This window comes from Aspergillus pseudodeflectus (genome assembly GCF_044049435.1).
Source record: "Aspergillus pseudodeflectus strain CBS 756.74 chromosome Unknown BJX68scaffold_101, whole genome shotgun sequence".
Classification (NCBI taxonomy): Eukaryota; Fungi; Ascomycota; class Eurotiomycetes; order Eurotiales; family Aspergillaceae; genus Aspergillus; species Aspergillus pseudodeflectus.
Window position 1 is genome coordinate 1 of NW_027263877.1, and position 17,347 is coordinate 17,347.

Genomic DNA, 17,347 nt, shown 5'->3' on the forward strand with positions numbered 1-17,347 from the left:
GATAGCTTCCCGGCGCTGTGCAGCGGCCGATGATTGCAGCTGCGGTGCCGAGTAGCTTTCCAGCCTTAATACCCCAAGTTCGCGGGAAAATAAAATGAAGAATCTGCTACAGTCGAAAACTATTACTGGGAGCGAGTTGACTTTAGGCTCTATACTGCTCTGACAATATATCTCCAGCTTACCCGGGCCCGTTTCAATCATTGACGCCCCGGTATGTACACCAGGGTGAGTATCATCATTATAATGGTAGGTAATGTATATGTAATCGTTCTGTGCATAAATGAAATCATGGAGAGAGAAATAAGGCCTCTTGCTGCACTCTATGTTGGTCGCTTCAAACTCCGCAGGGTGGCCACCCCCGCTAACATCTCTGTTTGTCCACATGGGAAGTGTGCCCACGGGAAAACAAAGAGCTTTAATAATCTGCATCACGATAGCAGTAGTGGTTCAGTGGTACTTGTTGCGGTCTGCGAGCTCGGTGTTCTCGAGATAGACTTCAATCTGAAAGGAAGACAAGACCGGTCAGTATTGCAACAGAATTTTACCAGTAGGCAGACAACAAGGAGAACGGATTGTCATACCTTGTTCGTCATCTTCGAGTCCACATCCTTGCAGCAAAGACAAGCGCCTAGACCTAGAATACCAAAGGCCATGGAGACCATAGCAACCACGCTAGAACACCAAGGTCAGTGACTTCATCCTACACGGGAAAGACGAGAGATAACACCCGGGAGGGGTTGCGTACAAGATAGCCTTGCAGTAGGCATTGCTAAGAGCAGCCTGTGCGGCAGCGGCAACAGCTGGAGTATAATCCGCTAGAGCAGAAGCACCGCCCGCCACAACGGCCATGAGATCGGGCACGTCAGACTCGGGCAAGCCGGCAGCGATGACTGCTTTGGGAATATACTCGGTCATGTACTTTGTCGTACTCTTGCTGTAGACGGTTTGGTAGATCGACGTTGCGACTGAGAAAGAGAGTCAGGATTAGCATACCGAAGCCGAACTCGCGGAAGGAGCAAGATGGTGATCGAAACGCAAAGCTTACCTGCACCGGCGGCAAACCGAATACACCCCGAAATGCCTCCACTGACACCCAGATTCTTATGCTCAACCCCCATCTGCGTAATCGCGATGCTGAGGTACAGCCCCCACCCAAAGCCCGCCTGGGAGAGGAAGAGAAACGCAATCATTGTCCCCTTATTATCCGGCGTAACAAGCCCCAACAAACTGCCAAAGAGAACCATGACAAACACCGACCCCGTCAACTGCCAGTGCCAATGTCTCAGCTTGCTCCCGAAAACCGACAACAGGATCGCACCGAAGAAAATTGCGAAGCCCTGCGGGAGAGACAGGATGATCGAGTACTCCCAGTCCGTGCCGCCGTTGGTGTAGAAGAGCGTTATCATCTGCGGCCAGAGGATGCTGGAGGAGTAGTAGAACATGTTGACGACGCCGAGAGCGATCACGGGGGCGGTGAAGTCGCGGCCCCATGAGCTGGTGAAGACGTAGGTTGGGGTGAGGGGGTATTTGAGGTTGCCAAAGGTTTCCCAGAGGGCGAATAAGATGAGGACGACTGCGCCGACGACGAGAGGGGCGACGACGTGCGCGTCGTTGGAGTCGTAGACGCCCGCCCAGACGATGCCCATGAGGAAGGGGACTGCGCCGCCGATGAACAGGAATGCACCTATGTAATCATTAGTTGATCTTCCATGTACAAAGGTGGCCTGATACTTACCGACGTAGTCCAGGGATTTGAAAGCATCTACATAACCAATACCGAGACTAGGTCGTCTGTTAGCTTTGGATGCGACAATTTCTGGGAAGCAGACTCATACGGGTGCTTAGGCGGGTGGTAGAGCAGCAAGAGTCCGAGGGAAGAGAGACACTGGAAGATGGCGATTCCCCAAAAGTTCCATTCCCAGGTACCAAACTCATAACCATATCGCGCAGTGACGGGCGCAACAATCACGGCGATGTATACAGTGAAATCGGCAATGACCACCCCAATGTGGCGCCATTTGTTTGGGAGAAGCTCCGGGAGGGCAAATGCTGCCATCTATATCCGGCAGCGCCTATATTAGAGCGGGCCTAGTAGAGGTTGCTGGAGCTGTCGGGTAAGACGTACCTGGCAGTTTGCTCCGCCGAACCCAGAGACAACCAGACCGGCGATTATCTGGTTCGTATTCTTCGCAGAGGCTACGATGACATGGCCGACAAAGCACACTAGGTTACCCAAGACTAGAAACCAGCGGCGACCGAGGAGATCCGTATTTGGGCCACTGTAACGAGAATCAGCATTCCATCCCGAGGGATCAAGTAGGGTGAACCGTACAAGATCAAGAAAGCACATGTGATCGAGATGGTCCATGCCTAAGACGCATCAGTCAATGGATCAATAGAAAGGCATGCTCGGATTGCATACAGGCACAAACCAGATGTATCCATTTGGGTCGCCCATATCAGCCGAAACCATGGTGCCAATAGCAGCCACAACGGGCACGGGCCAGAACGACAATCCATAGCCGCAGGAGAGGATCTAGACAAGGGTCAGTCCTTGGCTACGGTTGTGGTCTACGAGAGACAATTGGAGGACCTACACACGAGACGATCCACGTTTTCAGAGTCACAATCGGTGGCTCGGCCACGGGGTCATTGAGGTCTGTGGATGGCGACCCCGGCTCAGAAGAACGAGCAGTGTCCTGCACTGGGCCTTTCTCGCTGTCGAGCGCCATCATTAATAGGGATAATTAAAAGATGGAGCAAGACAACACAGAAACAGAAGAAAGAAGTCAAAGGTTGAGGAAGGGAACAGGTCGACCTGCATTCCTGCAGCGAAGACCAGGTCCTTAAGCATCCCTGCATGGGGCGGGGAACTGGTGGGTTCGGCGAGGCCTTCCCCAATGCACATGGCCTGTGGCCAACAGAATTTGCAGAAACCGTCAGACCATTGGTGAAATCCAGCCTATTGACTGTAGCGTCCGTGGGTCATAGCTTTGCGTCCCTTATCGAAGGAGCTCCTGACTCGCTGACGGATTTTAGCTTTGGATCCTGCACAAGCGATTTGTGATTGTTCTGACCAGCTACGAGCTAGTGGACGACTCTGTATCGTCTGTCGAAGTGGGTATTTTAAAGGCCGGCCTTTGCGCATACGCCGGATTACTCCTTGAAAGCGACGACGAACAGCCTGGCAGCAATTTATCCCTCCGAAACCAGTGCTTCTTACCTTCAAAATGGGCTCGCATGTGGAAGACCGTGTCGCCATTCTGGTCGGAGCTACGGTCAGTACTTCAAGGGCGTGGGACAATGTCAAGCAATGACTGATCAGTCACCATCGCAGTCCGGCATGGGAATTGACATTGCGCAAGATCTGGCAGCACGCGGATGGAAGGTTGCATGTGTAGGTCGACGGCGTGAGGCTGGTGAGGCCCTGCTCAAGATCATCCCAGGCGAGAATGCCCGCTTCTTCCCAGCGGACGTCTCCAACTACGAGGAATACGCGAACGTCTTCCACGAAGTCCGCAACCTCTGGGGCCGCATCGATGCACTGTGCGCCAATGCTGGCATCGTCGATACCTCATCGGTGTATATATACGACTGGAAGAACAAGAGCGTCGATGATGTCCCGCCAGCCCCTGACTTGAGCGTCGTGGATATCAACTACAAGGGGGTAGTGTACGGGACCCAATTGGCGACGCATTTCATGAGACATAATCCTGTCCCTGGTGGTCGCATTGTCATCACGGGGAGTATTGGAGCGGTCTTTCCCCACCGGACGTATCCTGTGTACTGTGGCACCAAGGCCGCCGTCAACCACTTTGTGCGCGGCATGGCTCCACTCCTCAAGCAGAAAGAGAACATCCTGATCAACGTCGTGATGCCCGGAATCGTGGCTACTCCAATTGTTCCACCGGAGATGATTGCGGCCGTCACCCCTGAATGGTGAGTTTATCGAACCCAATTTGAACGTGTAATGCTCACACGTTTCCAGTGTCACCCCCGTTGATACCGTCCTGAAGGCATACCAGGTCTTCCTGGAAGACACGACGGGAATGGCCGGCGAGATCCTCGAGTGTTCTGCGCACAAACTGATCTACTACAAGCTGCCCGAATACGGCAATGGAGCCATCACCAAACGGGCCGTCACGGTGTGGGAACCGCTGTTCCGCATGATGCACGGCGAGGACTCGCAGCTTCCAGATGCGATTCCATAAACCAGGAAATTGCCGGAGGAGCTCCGGAAAGATCCACGAAAGGGTGTTGAGGTGAGCCAAAGGAGCCCTAATGGGCTGGGCATGCATAAGCGGCCCCGTTGTGGCGCCGCCATGGCCGATCGAAATACGTAACTCGAACATCTACTCCAATTCTCGGGATTTGCCTGTTCTTCTCTTGAGTGTATTCTCGCCTGTCAGTGGCCACGGCCTTTGAGATTGTCAATAGTTATTCGGCCCAGCCCGACAAGAATGTCTTTGTGCCAAGTCGCCGACTTGGTCTTGTGTAGTTGCCGTCCGTAAAGAGTCTGGGAGTCTTGCTGGAATTCAAGATTTGCATCATGGTGGGCCTCTTAACTATGCTCACTATTGCTGATATATCGAGTAATTACTGTTTCAACCTCCGGATTCTAACCTCCTCCTGCATCATGTGGCGTGACATTTGAAGAACCTGGTGCCCGCCGCCCGTCGCGGGCCGATCAGGGTCCACATGGTTTCGCGGGACTCGGGATGGTGTCCTCGCTGCAATCTTGGTTGGCAGGGCTGTCAACGGCCAGCCGTGTGGAGCTCAAGCCCAGACACTCCTCCAGATTCCTCAGCATGATTCGGCGCTCTCAGGCTCTCGTCCCTTTGGCCCCCTGGTCTGCTGTCCAGTGCTTTGCCTTTGTGTCGACTCCCCTGATTCTGCAAGGAGAATCTTCTCAAATTCTGCAGCAAATGGCGGAAAGATCCCTGTCCTTTTGCGCTTTCGATGTTCTTGTCCACCTGCATGTATATCTCCCTCATACCCTATACTGAGCCAGGAAAAAATGATCAACAATCTATTCCTTGAAAGATTATCCCCTCTACTTATCCAAAATAGCCCCCACCTGGTTCTCCAAAACCGTCGCCTCCATAACCTCGCGCATCCCCTCATCGCAAAATGGATGCTGCTCACGAAAGTACACTCCGCTATCCGAAATCTCCACCGCCAAACCGAACAGCCTTTCCGTGGGCAGGTGGGTTCCCTTTGCATCTGTCAAGCCCGAGTCTCCATCTCCTTCTCCATTGCCTTGGCCTGTGCCTTGGTCTTCACTCACGCCCGCGAGCCGGAGCACGACTCGGACCACAGAGTCCATTTCCGTGAATCGGTGTTGCGGGAACGCGCTCCAGCCTTTCGTATCGACGAGGTTCGTACGTACGATTCCGGGGCAGATGGCGTTTGCGCGGACGCCGCGCGCTTTGAAATGTTGGGCGATGGAGCGCATGAACCCGACGACTCCAACTGCCGATCAGATGTTAGGTCAGGAATGTAAATTACCCAGTCACTAGCGCATCGAGAACCGGGTTTCAGAGCGAGATATTCCCCGGGGTATGGGGCAAAGGATTCAAAGGATTCAAAGGATGCACCATGGAAAGTTAAAACCCACATTTCGCAGAAGAATACAGCGGAGAATAATACGACGGATACAGCCCGCCGCAGCTCGCGGTCAGGACAAGGCTCGCGCCTCTGCCCTGATCGGGCGACGCACGGAAGTAGTGCTGCGCTAGGTATGTCGTCAGGATCACGCCCTTCAAATCGGCATCGATCGACAGCAGATCGGGCTCTGGTGGTGGCGTGATGGATTTGCTGTCGGTGGTCTGGCCGGGGCAGGGGTCGTAGAAGTTGAAACGCTCGATCATGCCGGCGTTGGCGAAGACGAAGTTGAGTCTGTTGTGTCTGATGAAGGCGTTTTGGAATGCTTCTGAGAGTGTGTTGTATTTTGTCACGTCGGCGTAGTGGAAGCTTGTGCGGGCGAGGGTCGAGGCTGCGTCCGACCCGCGCTTTGAGTTGATGTCTAGGATGTGGATTTCCCAGCTGGGTAGTGCTGATAGGGCTGTGGCAACTGCCAGGCCCATTCCGCTGGCTGGAGTTTCCAGACTGTGTCAGTTCATGGACAAAATCTGGATGTGTTCGGGATTGGAGTAACTGGGCGTACCTCCACCAGTGATCAAAGCAACTTTTGGCGGCATCTATGTTTGATTGGTGAGGGTGTGTGTGGCGGGCCTCAGTTTCGATATCAGATTCAATAGTGTAGATGAATTGCGATCCTTATATATCTGGAAAGCGATGATTATCCTCAGTAAGGCTATTAGGTTGGTAGAAACTAACAATGTAACCAGACATTTTCCAAGTTACGACTATTAAGTCTACTCCATTGTTGTTGGAGACGCATAGTGTGTCCCCGCTAGTGATCAGCTAACAGTCGGAGGACGGACGTCGTCCGCTTTGGCAGCACTGAGCAGGTACTACACTGATGTATGCGCATGAGACCCAGAGCTCTACAGGTTGTGGCTTGGGCAATTGTGGGACTAACGGTTCTGCACCTGAAACCTGGCAAGAGTATCATTACCTAGATCAGTTAACAGTGTGTCCCAGATACGACTTAGCCGTACCTGTGCAAATCCTGCAGGTATCCTTTGGCCGATAGCAATCGATACCAAACGGAGTCCCTGTGCTAGTGGAGACAACGCTCCTTGCTCTGCAGACCTGCCAAAACTCAATCCAGCCAGCGAGGACCCCTGTCATATTCTATTTTCCCGAGAGGCCTGCAATATAATACTGCGACAGACTTACGATGGAGTACCCCGAGACAATTCCGATGTGAGAACTCCGTATGAGTGCTTGCAAGAAACCCACCCCATCGTGAAGGGTGAAGAAGACCTTGTCATCTAGCGTCGCTCACCATGGCGTACGACTTGAATGTTGAGACGTTCAGTGAATATGGTGTTGGTATCTTCTTTCTCCTGCTGCGGTTGGTGGCCCGGCTGAGCATGGGAGGGATTCGTGGGTTGCGTTTGGATGATGCCTTTGCAACCTTGGCCATGGTATGAGTCTCGTCCAAAGTTGACAAACGCATGTCGACTGACCTTCAATCATAAAGATATTCTTCACGATGCAAACGGTCAATATATACAGAATGGGTAAGCTATTCGCAGCACCTGGCGCTGGTTAGTCTACATTCGCTAAACATTGGCGCAGACATACTAGGAACCAACATCGGCCTCAATGAAGAATCCGCGATGCTCGTCCCCGACAACCAGATCCCCGACATGGTGCGAGGCTCCAAGCTAGCCTTTATGAACTGGATCTGGTATATATGCTATATCTGGTGCCTAAAAGGGGTGCTGCTTTGCCTATACTGGAAACTCACGTATGTGGCCAGGCTGCCTTTACACCACGCCGTTTCGCACGACTAACACTCTTTCTCCTACAGAGCCGGAACATGGCACCGCCATGTCGTCACTGCAACTTCGATTTTCTGTGGGATCATTTGGCTTGCGTGTGTGTTGACGCACGTCTGCCTTTGTACGCCCGTCTATCGCAATTGGCAAATCCAGCCATACCCAGGAGGTAAGAATCCCCCTATCGTGGAACACCCAATCTCATGTGTGCCTAACGCAAGGTATAGACTACTGCACTCTCCGACAGCCACTCTACGTCGAAATCGCTGTCTTCAATGTCTTGTACGTCGCCAGCCAAGTCTATCATCCTCCTACCCTCACAGAGCACCACTAACAACTGCCTCCCAGATCCGACGTCTGCATCCTCATAATCCCAATCCCCATTCTCGCAAAACTCCAAGTCCCCATCCAACGCAAAGTTGTGCTCGCCCTAATGTTCTCGTCTGGAATCTTCATCATGATCTGCACGATCCTCCGCGCATACTACTCGCTCAGAAGTATCACCAGTCTGCCCATCGCTCTGGGCTGGGCGAACCGCGAATGCTTCGTCGCCGCAATCGTCGCTTCCTTACCAGGAATCAAGCCGCTGTTCCGACACACGAGGTTCCTCGGCTCGTCACATCGCAAGAACTCGAAGAGTCCCGGATATAACAGTGAGGGGTATAATAACTTTGGGTCCAAGGCGTCGGGAGGTGGGACGAAGACGTTTATTTCGTCGAGGGCGGGGCGTGCGAGTCATGGGCGGCATTTCGAGCTCGACAATGTATTGCCGAGCAAGAATATGGATACGCGCATTTCGTCGGGGGATAGCGAGGAGTATATTCTGGAGGGCCCGAAGGATCGGAGGCTTTCTGTGACGAGGCCGCAGCCGAGAAATGACCTGGCTATTCATGTCACGACTGAGTATACCCTCGAGTCGTCGGAGCCGGTGTCTAAGGCCAGCTCTACTGTATAGAATGCTCGGTTGCTTGCCCTTGGTGGTAGAAGCAGGTTATATTCGACTTCCAATGTATAATTTAGTCTGGATAATGTTTCCTCTCTGGAACTTTATCTGTCCTCTGGTTTTGCTTCTCCACATATCCGGCGCCTTGCTTGCCTCCCAGATATAGCCTTGATGTACATGGAGAAGACCCGACAACCCTCGCTCGTACTTTCCGGGGTCGGTATAAGACAAATGAGAAAGGCACAATGGTTGTGGTGGATTGTTCCTTCCTCCCAAAGCATATATGATGATCGGGAAGGTGCGACAGTGGGCAACCCATCGTCCCTTCCTTATCTGGTACACCTCTGGGTCGCTCCTTCCCCAAGTTTTGAATTTTGTACTACTGGTCAAGAGCTCTGCTCCATCGCTCCTTGCGTACTTGCCGGGTGTACCCCTAACGAAGATGGAAGGAACGACCCTCGTACCGGCGTGATCTAATGGAATCTAATCAGCAAGCTACGTGCCACCCCCGAGTCGCTTCTTCATCGTCACTTATCGGAGCTACGCGAGGAGGGAACGTAAACCCAAAAGACGAGAGAAGGCGCAACTCTGTCCCTTAGAGCCCACCTTTCGACATAGAACTTGTAACAACAGGAAGTGGCGACCCACGAAGTACACAGGTTAGGCAGGTACGATGGCCACACCTTCCTTACATTAAGGTTTTCATGACAGGAAAGCACGTTCTGAGTCGCGCCTTCCTTAAGTTTGTATTTCCCGGAGCAAGGAAGGAGCGGCCCTCATACCTGCTAAACCCGTTCGGACACGAATGAAGAAGGTACGAAGGCTGGGTTGCTCCTTCCTTAACAGCCAAGGCGCGACCCAGGCATCGTACGATCCTTATTCGTTATACCCTCGGGCGTTACTTCCCTACTTCCCGACATTTCAAGTCTTATATACGGGAGGTACGCACTGGATCGCCTGGTACATTGGAATGGTCTTCTTCTTCTGAGTAGTCAGTACGATGTCCGTTTCCCAGTAGACTTTGACAGAGCACGCTATGGCTCCAGGAGAGAACCCAGGCATAGTCAACGATGATATATGCATTTAGAGGTGTGTAGAATAATGAAGCTATATAGGTAGGGAATCGCCAGATATAGCTAAATGACATGAAATAAGACATGTGACATGTGTGCTAGAACCTTCCGTGGGGGACAAAGGAGCGATAAGCGGGGCTTCCAACGGACTTTGGTCCCAGGATCTGGGGATGCGGCAAACAAGCTTTCATTGATTGTTCATAGACGTCGCATATTTGGAACGGCCATAGACTTGCTATCTGGGAATAGAGTAGGTGTCGGAATCCTATCTAGTTCATAATAAAGTCCCCTCTTTGTATTATAATTATAGCTGTTTATCAACTGCTGATACACCCACAATCAGCGTGGGATGAGCGCCGGTTTATCTGCTATAGGTAAGTCTAACCGGTGCTCACATTCTCAGTATACTAAACAGCAAGAGGGTGTACAAGAATCCATGGTTTATAACGGAATTATGGAATTATGTACAACGTGTAAGTACCACCCACCGTCAGACCTAGTGAGAAGAAGTTCTGTGTGTGGTACCTGCACGCATCTTGGACGATGTTAATGTTGTCGGCGATGCACTATTCCCAGCGAAACATGGCCAACTCAAGATGATCTCCTAAGCAAGAACCAGATATCCTCTCCAACCGGGAATTTTCTGGTCTACAGTTCCTCTTACACACTACCTAGCTCACTTCTAGAACCTCTGGGTATTAACTCTATCGTTGTGGATCATACGTTCATATCGAGTGCTTATATGCCCCGGGACAGTTTTTAGGAATCGTCACCAATATATATCTATAGAAACACATGGCAACCCGACTTGAACCCATAAGGAAGGAGGAGCATTGAGCAACCGGACTAAATAAATTGCTGTCGAACTGCTTCCCTCAACCATACAATCGTACAACGTAGTAAGTGGTGTGGAAGAGGTGCGAAAAAAGATAAGGTTTCTAATCTAGGTGCAGAAATGAGCGGGCCTCTGCGCGCTCCTTGACAGCAACGAACACATGATTCTATTGGATGACGATGATCGCACGGCGATTAATAGAGCAGCTCAGGTCCAAATTGACTCAGCGTGTGGGACAGCCGATTGACGCTAAGTTGATATGCTGATATGTCGGGTGTCTCGACCATCAAGGCTGGTGATAGCCAAGCAGGTAGCATTGACCGCCAGCTTGACCGGCTTTGCAGCTATAATTCCAACACCAAAATGCAGACTACGAGTTCCTAAGTGGTACCCAGAATGCAATAATGTTAGGACTCAGGATACACGTGGAATATGCCTGTAGGATAACGTTACTCGGGTCCCGGCGACAAACATGTGATTGGCGTCCTCGAGCGTTTGGAGACGAGAGTGACAGAATCTGTATTCTTCGGACATATGTCCGGCATCTTGGCATGGGCACGAGTCGGTCTTCGGTAAGCACCTATTACGTGAGGATCATAGGCAGACTCAATGAGTCAATGTGGGATCGTGGGGACGGCACATATAAGCCAACCTCACAGCCGAGTCTGTGGGTGGTTGGTACTCCTACCGCATGCCCATCGAACTTTGCCAACCTCCCACGCCGTTCGAATCGCAATATATCCTCGGCTCATCTTCGGATGTACTCACTTCCAGCAACTGGCCTCTCCCATCCCCACCGGGACGACGGCAACAGTCCGCTGAGGGGAAGGGAGGCGCTCGGTCAACTTCCGAACGGCCAGCGATAACAACGCACCAATGATGGCGGAGATGGCGCGATGGATGAGCATGTCAAGCTCGCTAAGACTTTCGCCCCCACGGCTTGGAGATTTTATCAGCCAATGCTTGATCCGGCCTCTCCACATATCCTGCTCCAACTCCTCCCCGCATTCGCCCGGATGACGGTGCTTATGGAACCTGTGCAAAACGAGACCCCGCGGACGGGGAGGACTGGAGGTGCTCGGTGGCCAGTGCTCCGTTCGTAGCTTTCTCATATATTAGGTTGGCGAGACGAGTTTCGCAAATCGTCCGCTTGTGCTTTTGTTTCTGCTTGTCCCCAGGTCCATTGGCGGTTATCATAGCATAGTGTACGACAGTCCGCTGCAGCTACTCCCGAAAATGAGAATCGGCATCAGTAAACCTGAGGCTGTGCACGAGACGCCTCGTGAAGTATGGAACTGGCGGCTTTTCTGGAGTGCCGCGGTCTTCGGTACGTTGTTCCTGCTTGATAAGACAGTACCATTGGGTCTGACTAACGAACAAAGGACTTCTTGGCCTAAGTCGCGGACTAGACGAAGCCCTTGTCGGCGGCATGACAAGTTTGCAGAGCTTCAAAGACGAATTCCACCTAGAGGAAGGATCTGAAGGCCACCAAGCTGATGTACTCTCCAACATCACGAGCATGGTCCAACTCGGCAGTATCGCCGGATCCCTCTTGGCCTTCTTCCTGTGTGACCGGCTCGGACGCGTGCGAACTCTCCAGGCCCTCTCTCTTCTATGGCTTGTCGGATTTATCATCGTCGTCACTAGCCACGGAAATGTCGGGCAGATTCTCGGCGGTCGCTTCATCGCTGGTCTGGGTATTGGCATGACGGTTGTTGTCGGACCGACATACATCGCAGAGATCGCACCGAGGAGCGTGCGCGGTATGCTCACCAACATCTTCGCCGGTTCGGTCTACCTTGGTGCGACTATTGCCTTCTTCAGTAACTGGCGCGCGTCCGTTAATCTTTCGGATTCGTCGCGATGGCAGTGGGTTGCGCCACAGTTTGCGCACATTGGATTCGCTGCGTATGCCGCTTCCATTCCTACCATGTTTGACATGTTACTAATATTTCGCAAAAGCTTCTTCCTAGTGCTATCCTTTACCGTCCCCGAAACACCGCGATACTACACCATCGCCGGCAAGCACGAACAGGCCGAGAAATCCCTCATCAAGCTCCGCAACCTCGACAGCAGCCACCCATACATCCAAGCGGAAATAATTTCGATCCGCGAGCAGCTCGAGCGCGAACAAGAAGGCACTCGTGGCGTCTCACGCTGGGGCAAAGTCCGCGAACTGGTGCTCATCCCCGCGAACCGCTACCGCCTGATGCTCGGGGTCATGTCGCAGGTTCTTGGGCAATGGTCCGGCGCAAGCTCGATTACAATCTACGCAACGGAGTTCTTCAAGGTCCTCGGCAAGACCGGACAATCCGAAAAGCTGCTTGCCAGCTGCATTCTCGGAATCGTCAAGCTCGTCTCTGCATACCTCTGCGCCTTCTTCCTAATCGACTTTGTCGGTCGTCGCCGCTCGCTATACATGGGCATCACCATCCAAACAATTTGCCTAGCATACATCGCCATCTTCCTCGGCATCGTCGGCGAAGACACCCTCGAAGCCGGAAACCTCACGGGCACCCAACACCAAGCCGCCGTCGGCGCAATCGCCATGATCTACCTCTCGGGCTTCGGCTGGGCAATGGGCTGGAATGCGTTCCAGTACCTGGTCAACGCAGACATCTGGGCCCTGCGGCTGCGCGCGCTGGGCAGTTCGATAGTCATGTGTTTGCATTTCGTGAACCAGTATGGAAACACAAAAGCCGTGCCGGAGATGCTGCTGTCGCTGCAGAGTTATGGGTTCTTTGCGTTTTGCTCGGTGGTTAGCTTTATTGGCCTGGTTTGGGTCTGGTTCTTTGTCCCCGAGTTGGCCGGAAGGTCGCTGGAGAGTACGGATGCATTGTTTGCGTTGCCCTGGTATCAGGTTGGCAGGTTTGGGAATAAGCTTGCGCCGGATACGAGTGCGATGGTGGTGGAGGTGGATGAGAAGGCGGCTGTTGCGACGGATGCGCAGCATGTTGAGTATGGGAGTCGCAATGGAGAGAAATGAATGATGCGTTTTGATCAATAGCCCAGCCCTCCAACTGGTAGCACGAGAAACATCATAGCGATAACAAAGGGAATATGAACAAAATAAAAATTCTCCAGATACTCATCAGACCGACGACAGCAAGCCTAGAGGAACCGCAAGCATATACAACCATCTATCTTCCTGGATGAATGATGCACCAGACTCCTCAACCTCGCGAGGCACATTCTCCTCCCGATCGTACTTCTTCACCCACTCTGGTCCACCTACGCCAGACCTTGTCCGCAGTTCATCCGATCGCCCCGAATCAATGTCCCCAGTGAATGACAAGATAAAAGTCCCCTCATTAAAATCATCTGCTGTCCCTTCCGGCCCATACCACACCTCACTCTGAACGGAGCCCCAGGACGTCCCATTCCAGCGGAAAGTGGCCTTCTGCGGATCGAATGTTCCCTGGAAGGTGATGTTCTGTATAGAGCGACGTTGGCGACCTGCAGTGCGCGTCGAGACGACCATCTTGAACCATTCCGAAGACCGTCCCTGGCAGCCGGGTATGGTTATGTTCATCCAGTTTTCGGAGTTTGTTGCGCGTGGATCGTCGGATGTGTTGTCCTGATGAAGGCTTAGCTTGAATACCTCTGGTAATAGAGAACGCAAAAGAATAATGGACACACGTCACCAGTAAACAAGACATTCATGGCAAATGAACTTTGATTGCGAGGGGACTGGGTGTCCACGGACCACATCTAATGCTTGTCCGATTCACCCTCAATCCAGACTTTATTCAGTTGGCTAAGGATGAGGCGTAGATCAGGGCTATGCATATTCCATCCATAGGTATCCGAGCCCATATCGATTTCCGGCCACGAGGCTGCGCGCACCGTATTGCTATCCCAACCCATCAGGACAAACTGAGGCGAGTTGGCTTCTGATCCCGGGCCCACGAGGAGAAGACCGCTGAAAGAGGCCGTAGACGAGGCCCGATATGCTTCTGCGCAGTGGGGCGATCGGTCGATCGAGGCGGCGAGATCCTACGACAACAACCGAAAACATGTCAGACGTGACTCTGGTCAGTGGGGAATGTATATCACTTACAATCGCCCCGTTATAGTAGGTCCCAGTCCAACGGTACGGCCACCTGGGTCCGTCGTATGGAGACGGAGAGCTCGATTCCTCATTGCCGTGTCTGTCTTTCTTCGGCTTCTTGCTCTTGGCGTCGGCGCCGGCGACAAGGATGAACAGAAGCAGACTGAGGATTTCAATTAGCCGCATGGATATGGGGTGATAGAGGCGCAGAGCTCAGAAATCCCAACCGAGAGCATCGCGGGGGAGCGGGCCCATATGGCTGTTGTCAAACAAAGGCGCGCAGAATCATGGGGTTTTCCATGACCCTGTAGGTTTTTTTTTTTTTTGCAAAAAAAGGTTTCTTTCATGCACCCGTAACATCCTAAATTAGCCCTGGACCCTGTAATTTTATCATACTTAATTGGCCACCGTCCCACACCTGGCTGATAACTGGGCAACCAAGGGACAAAGAGATACCCTAGCCACTGAGGGGTGTGTGGTCTTTTGATTTTTAGTGGGCTGCGCCCCTTGCGCCTGGAAAGTTCTTCAGTTCCAACGATGGTCAGAAAAAAAGGCGCATCGTGTGATACGTTTATTACCACAAAGACAGTAGATCTTCCTCTCGGTAATACAGGGCAGGGCCATGCAAGGCAGGAAACTTGAACCAGGAAGCGTGCACAGAACTGACCCATCCCACTCGTTCAACTCGGGGATTTCATCAAGGACTATACAACCAAAGGTAGACTCGAAACTCGCCTCTTAATCCCATGGTTCCCCATATTCGTCTCTCCTAGAAGCCGACGGCCCTAGGTCTTCTAGTGAGGCCAGCATATCTGCATAACGGCGCTTCGCCACCTCCGCGGACTGTAGATCATCCAAGGTCTTGCACACCGAGGACAACTATCTTCTGTCTCGACTACTCTTCCGAACAGGGGCACCCATTTGCGGGATATCATGCAGCCCTGGCAGGCAGCGCACATTACACAATAGCGACCGGAATCGCACCGCCTCCAGCATAATCCGCAAATGTACGATGCATAATTTCGCACCTCGATCGTCTGGCCTGGCTGGTAGAGGCGAAGCTTGACTCCGCAGTCTACACAGAACCGACGGTTGCTATCAGGCCCACCTTTCCTGCGCTTCGCCTTCGTTTGCTTGTCGGCAAATGCGACAGCGGGCCGCAGTTTTAGGCACTTGCTGCAGGCGAACTTCTTTGCGTACCTGGGACAGTTAGTTGCCGGTTGGGTGACGCGGGGTACTGGACCGTCGATGGAAGATTAAAACAAGAGCACAATGGAATGGCAATTTGGGGGACTTAGCGTGCCTCGACCATGTTTCTGCAACAATCAGAAAAGCCAGCCTCTTCTCTGGGGAAGTTGGCTCCTCCAAATCGATCAATGACCGGAGGTGTTTAGTGACTTGCGCGACAGCTACACGGGCGGGGTAGTCGCTAAAGCTCAATATAAGGAGAAGTAACTCGTTTGGCAAGGCACCCAGTGATTTTGCCGATGTGGAAGCCATCTTTCAAGTGGCAGAGATGAGGGATGATGATTTAGGATGTGGCCCGAGAGTGAGGGGTCCAAATTTGAACCACGCAACCCCGCCCTTGGCTGCAGCAGGTTATGTTTGGATCGTTTGCATCTCGATAGAAGCAGCCAATACCTGCGCGAGAATATGTAACTGCGCATAAATGAGTGCAGAATGGTGTGTATGAAGATGAACATTGTCGCGAGATAGGTAGCGTATCCACTTGTGTAGTTGGGAAGTGGGGGCGGCGGCGATCACGGATATTCCGACCCACGAAGAGTGCACATTGAGGCCTCATGTAAATAGATGGATTTTGCCTGGTCAGGGTGGCCGTCCGTTCTAAGTGAGCCACTGTGGTGCGAGCGGTTATGTTTCCTAGGAATCATGTCATTGAATCCGCTAATCACGATCCGACTAGTACTAATTGTTTCGATCTATAGTCGAAGCAACATAAAAAGTCCCATACCATCTGCTACTAATCATTCCTTCACTACGCTCAGCTCCTGTTTCGGTTCCACCGTCAGTCTCCAGCCCAGAACCAAGCAATACCCTCCCACCCGCCAAGTGCCTGACTCCATCCCTCAACCGATTGAGTATAAACGAACTCAACTTTGAGCTTTATTCCATACACACATGGCTTCAAGGCTCCCTGAAGATGAAAGATCCCTAAGCACTGGATGACCAGAAGCGCGATATCGAGGGCGATGATGAAAAGGTTGGCATACACGAGTTGTCGAAGAACAGAAGGATCTTGATCGGCGTCTTCATGGCTGCGAGTGGTTGTGGTGGCGATAAGGTGGTGTAGTTGAACGCGCTCGCAGAGGTATTCTTTGACCTTGAAGATGTAGAGGATGCTGAGGGCTGTTTCCTGGATGGAGAAGACGGTGAGCCGAGCGCGATCCCACGCCAGGTTTATGCCAGGCAGGTCTGGATTCATCGTTGTTGTTTGCTGCTCAATGTTAGATGTGAAGTAGACCCGGCGCTGTAATTTTCCACCGGACACTCACAGCTATCGTCCCGATGACCACTGGTGCTATCGAAAAAAAAACAGAGTTGAATATCAGAATCCTTTTGATCACCCTCAATGCATTTCCCGTGCTCATGAGAAGATGCAGTCGAGAATACAGCACCCAGCTCTGCGGGACGACCATCATCATCCACGTGAGGTAGATGAGGATGATACCCGGTATCATCTGGTCTTCGTTCCAGACGTTAAAGTCTGCAAAGATGATGAAAAGTCGTTGTAAGACAACTCCCCACGAGACAAATGCACAGGACCAGAAGTATAGCCCGCGGCCCCGTCGCTTGAAGACGAGGAATAGCAATATGTTGATTTCAACTCCGATGTACCACGCGATGCCGGTAAAGGCCGCCATCATCATGGAGACGCACAGCGTGCGGTCAAAGTCAACTGTCATGTTTGCAGGAGCATAAGTAATGTGGATTCAGGAAAGGTGCTCGCTGCTGCTGTGGGAAGATGCCATTATGTACAAATTGTACAGATGGACATGCAGCACAAGTCGTTTC

General features: G+C 52.2%; 8 protein-coding genes across 8 annotated transcripts; 4 read left to right on the top strand and 4 right to left on the bottom strand.

The window, feature by feature from the left end:
• Positions 1–122: 122 nt before the first annotated feature.
• Positions 123–2,805, bottom strand: BJX68DRAFT_249954 (fungal trichothecene efflux pump). Its single transcript, XM_071042181.1, has 10 exons — positions 2,598–2,805; positions 2,423–2,536; positions 2,333–2,370; positions 2,126–2,279; positions 1,836–2,056; positions 1,736–1,782; positions 1,046–1,684; positions 746–965; positions 582–672; positions 123–501 (listed from the first exon to the last, which is right to left on the bottom strand). The coding sequence occupies exons 1-10, from the start codon at positions 2,733–2,735 to the stop codon at positions 448–450; spliced, it is 1,716 nt and encodes a 571-aa protein (XP_070892427.1). The 5' UTR covers positions 2,736–2,805; the 3' UTR covers positions 123–447.
• A 251-nt stretch (positions 2,806–3,056) lies between these two features.
• On the top strand, positions 3,057–4,559 carry BJX68DRAFT_249957 (SDR family oxidoreductase). Its single transcript, XM_071042182.1, has 3 exons — positions 3,057–3,278; positions 3,338–3,939; positions 3,989–4,559. The coding sequence occupies exons 1-3, from the start codon at positions 3,231–3,233 to the stop codon at positions 4,209–4,211; spliced, it is 873 nt and encodes a 290-aa protein (XP_070892428.1). The 5' UTR covers positions 3,057–3,230; the 3' UTR covers positions 4,212–4,559.
• A 402-nt stretch (positions 4,560–4,961) lies between these two features.
• On the bottom strand, positions 4,962–6,316 carry BJX68DRAFT_25275 (uncharacterized protein). Its single transcript, XM_071042612.1, has 3 exons — positions 6,167–6,316; positions 5,618–6,094; positions 4,962–5,472 (listed from the first exon to the last, which is right to left on the bottom strand). Exons 1-3 carry the CDS (start codon positions 6,198–6,200, stop codon positions 5,054–5,056), a joined length of 930 nt encoding a protein of 309 aa, XP_070892429.1. The 5' UTR covers positions 6,201–6,316; the 3' UTR covers positions 4,962–5,053.
• Positions 6,317–6,508: 192 nt separating this feature from the next.
• BJX68DRAFT_249963 (uncharacterized protein) lies at positions 6,509–8,567 on the top strand. Its single transcript, XM_071042183.1, has 6 exons — positions 6,509–7,055; positions 7,112–7,151; positions 7,210–7,381; positions 7,445–7,581; positions 7,640–7,694; positions 7,761–8,567. Exons 1-6 carry the CDS (start codon positions 6,915–6,917, stop codon positions 8,365–8,367), a joined length of 1,152 nt encoding a protein of 383 aa, XP_070892430.1. The 5' UTR covers positions 6,509–6,914; the 3' UTR covers positions 8,368–8,567.
• Positions 8,568–8,821: 254 nt separating this feature from the next.
• BJX68DRAFT_249965 (uncharacterized protein) lies at positions 8,822–9,450 on the top strand. Its single transcript, XM_071042184.1, has one exon. The coding sequence runs from the start codon at positions 9,161–9,163 to the stop codon at positions 9,341–9,343; it is 183 nt and encodes a 60-aa protein (XP_070892431.1). The 5' UTR covers positions 8,822–9,160; the 3' UTR covers positions 9,344–9,450.
• Positions 9,451–11,499: 2,049 nt separating this feature from the next.
• Positions 11,500–13,622, top strand: BJX68DRAFT_274223 (uncharacterized protein; the record flags this gene model as incomplete). The annotated part of the gene is made up of 4 exons (XM_071047612.1): positions 11,500–11,590; positions 11,646–12,171; positions 12,226–13,160; positions 13,348–13,622. 4 exons carry the CDS (start codon positions 11,500–11,502, stop codon positions 13,620–13,622), a joined length of 1,827 nt encoding a protein of 608 aa, XP_070892432.1.
• Positions 13,623–14,866: 1,244 nt separating this feature from the next.
• BJX68DRAFT_249967 (uncharacterized protein) lies at positions 14,867–15,822 on the bottom strand. Its single transcript, XM_071042185.1, has 2 exons — positions 15,618–15,822; positions 14,867–15,514 (listed from the first exon to the last, which is right to left on the bottom strand). The coding sequence occupies exons 1-2, from the start codon at positions 15,812–15,814 to the stop codon at positions 15,109–15,111; spliced, it is 603 nt and encodes a 200-aa protein (XP_070892433.1). The 5' UTR covers positions 15,815–15,822; the 3' UTR covers positions 14,867–15,108.
• A 252-nt stretch (positions 15,823–16,074) lies between these two features.
• BJX68DRAFT_274225 (uncharacterized protein) lies at positions 16,075–17,345 on the bottom strand (the record flags this gene model as incomplete). Its single annotated transcript, XM_071047613.1, has 3 exons — positions 16,828–17,345; positions 16,426–16,769; positions 16,075–16,234 (listed from the first exon to the last, which is right to left on the bottom strand). The coding sequence occupies exons 1-3, from the start codon at positions 17,236–17,238 to the stop codon at positions 16,075–16,077; spliced, it is 915 nt and encodes a 304-aa protein (XP_070892434.1). The 5' UTR covers positions 17,239–17,345.
• Positions 17,346–17,347: the final 2 nt, after the last annotated feature.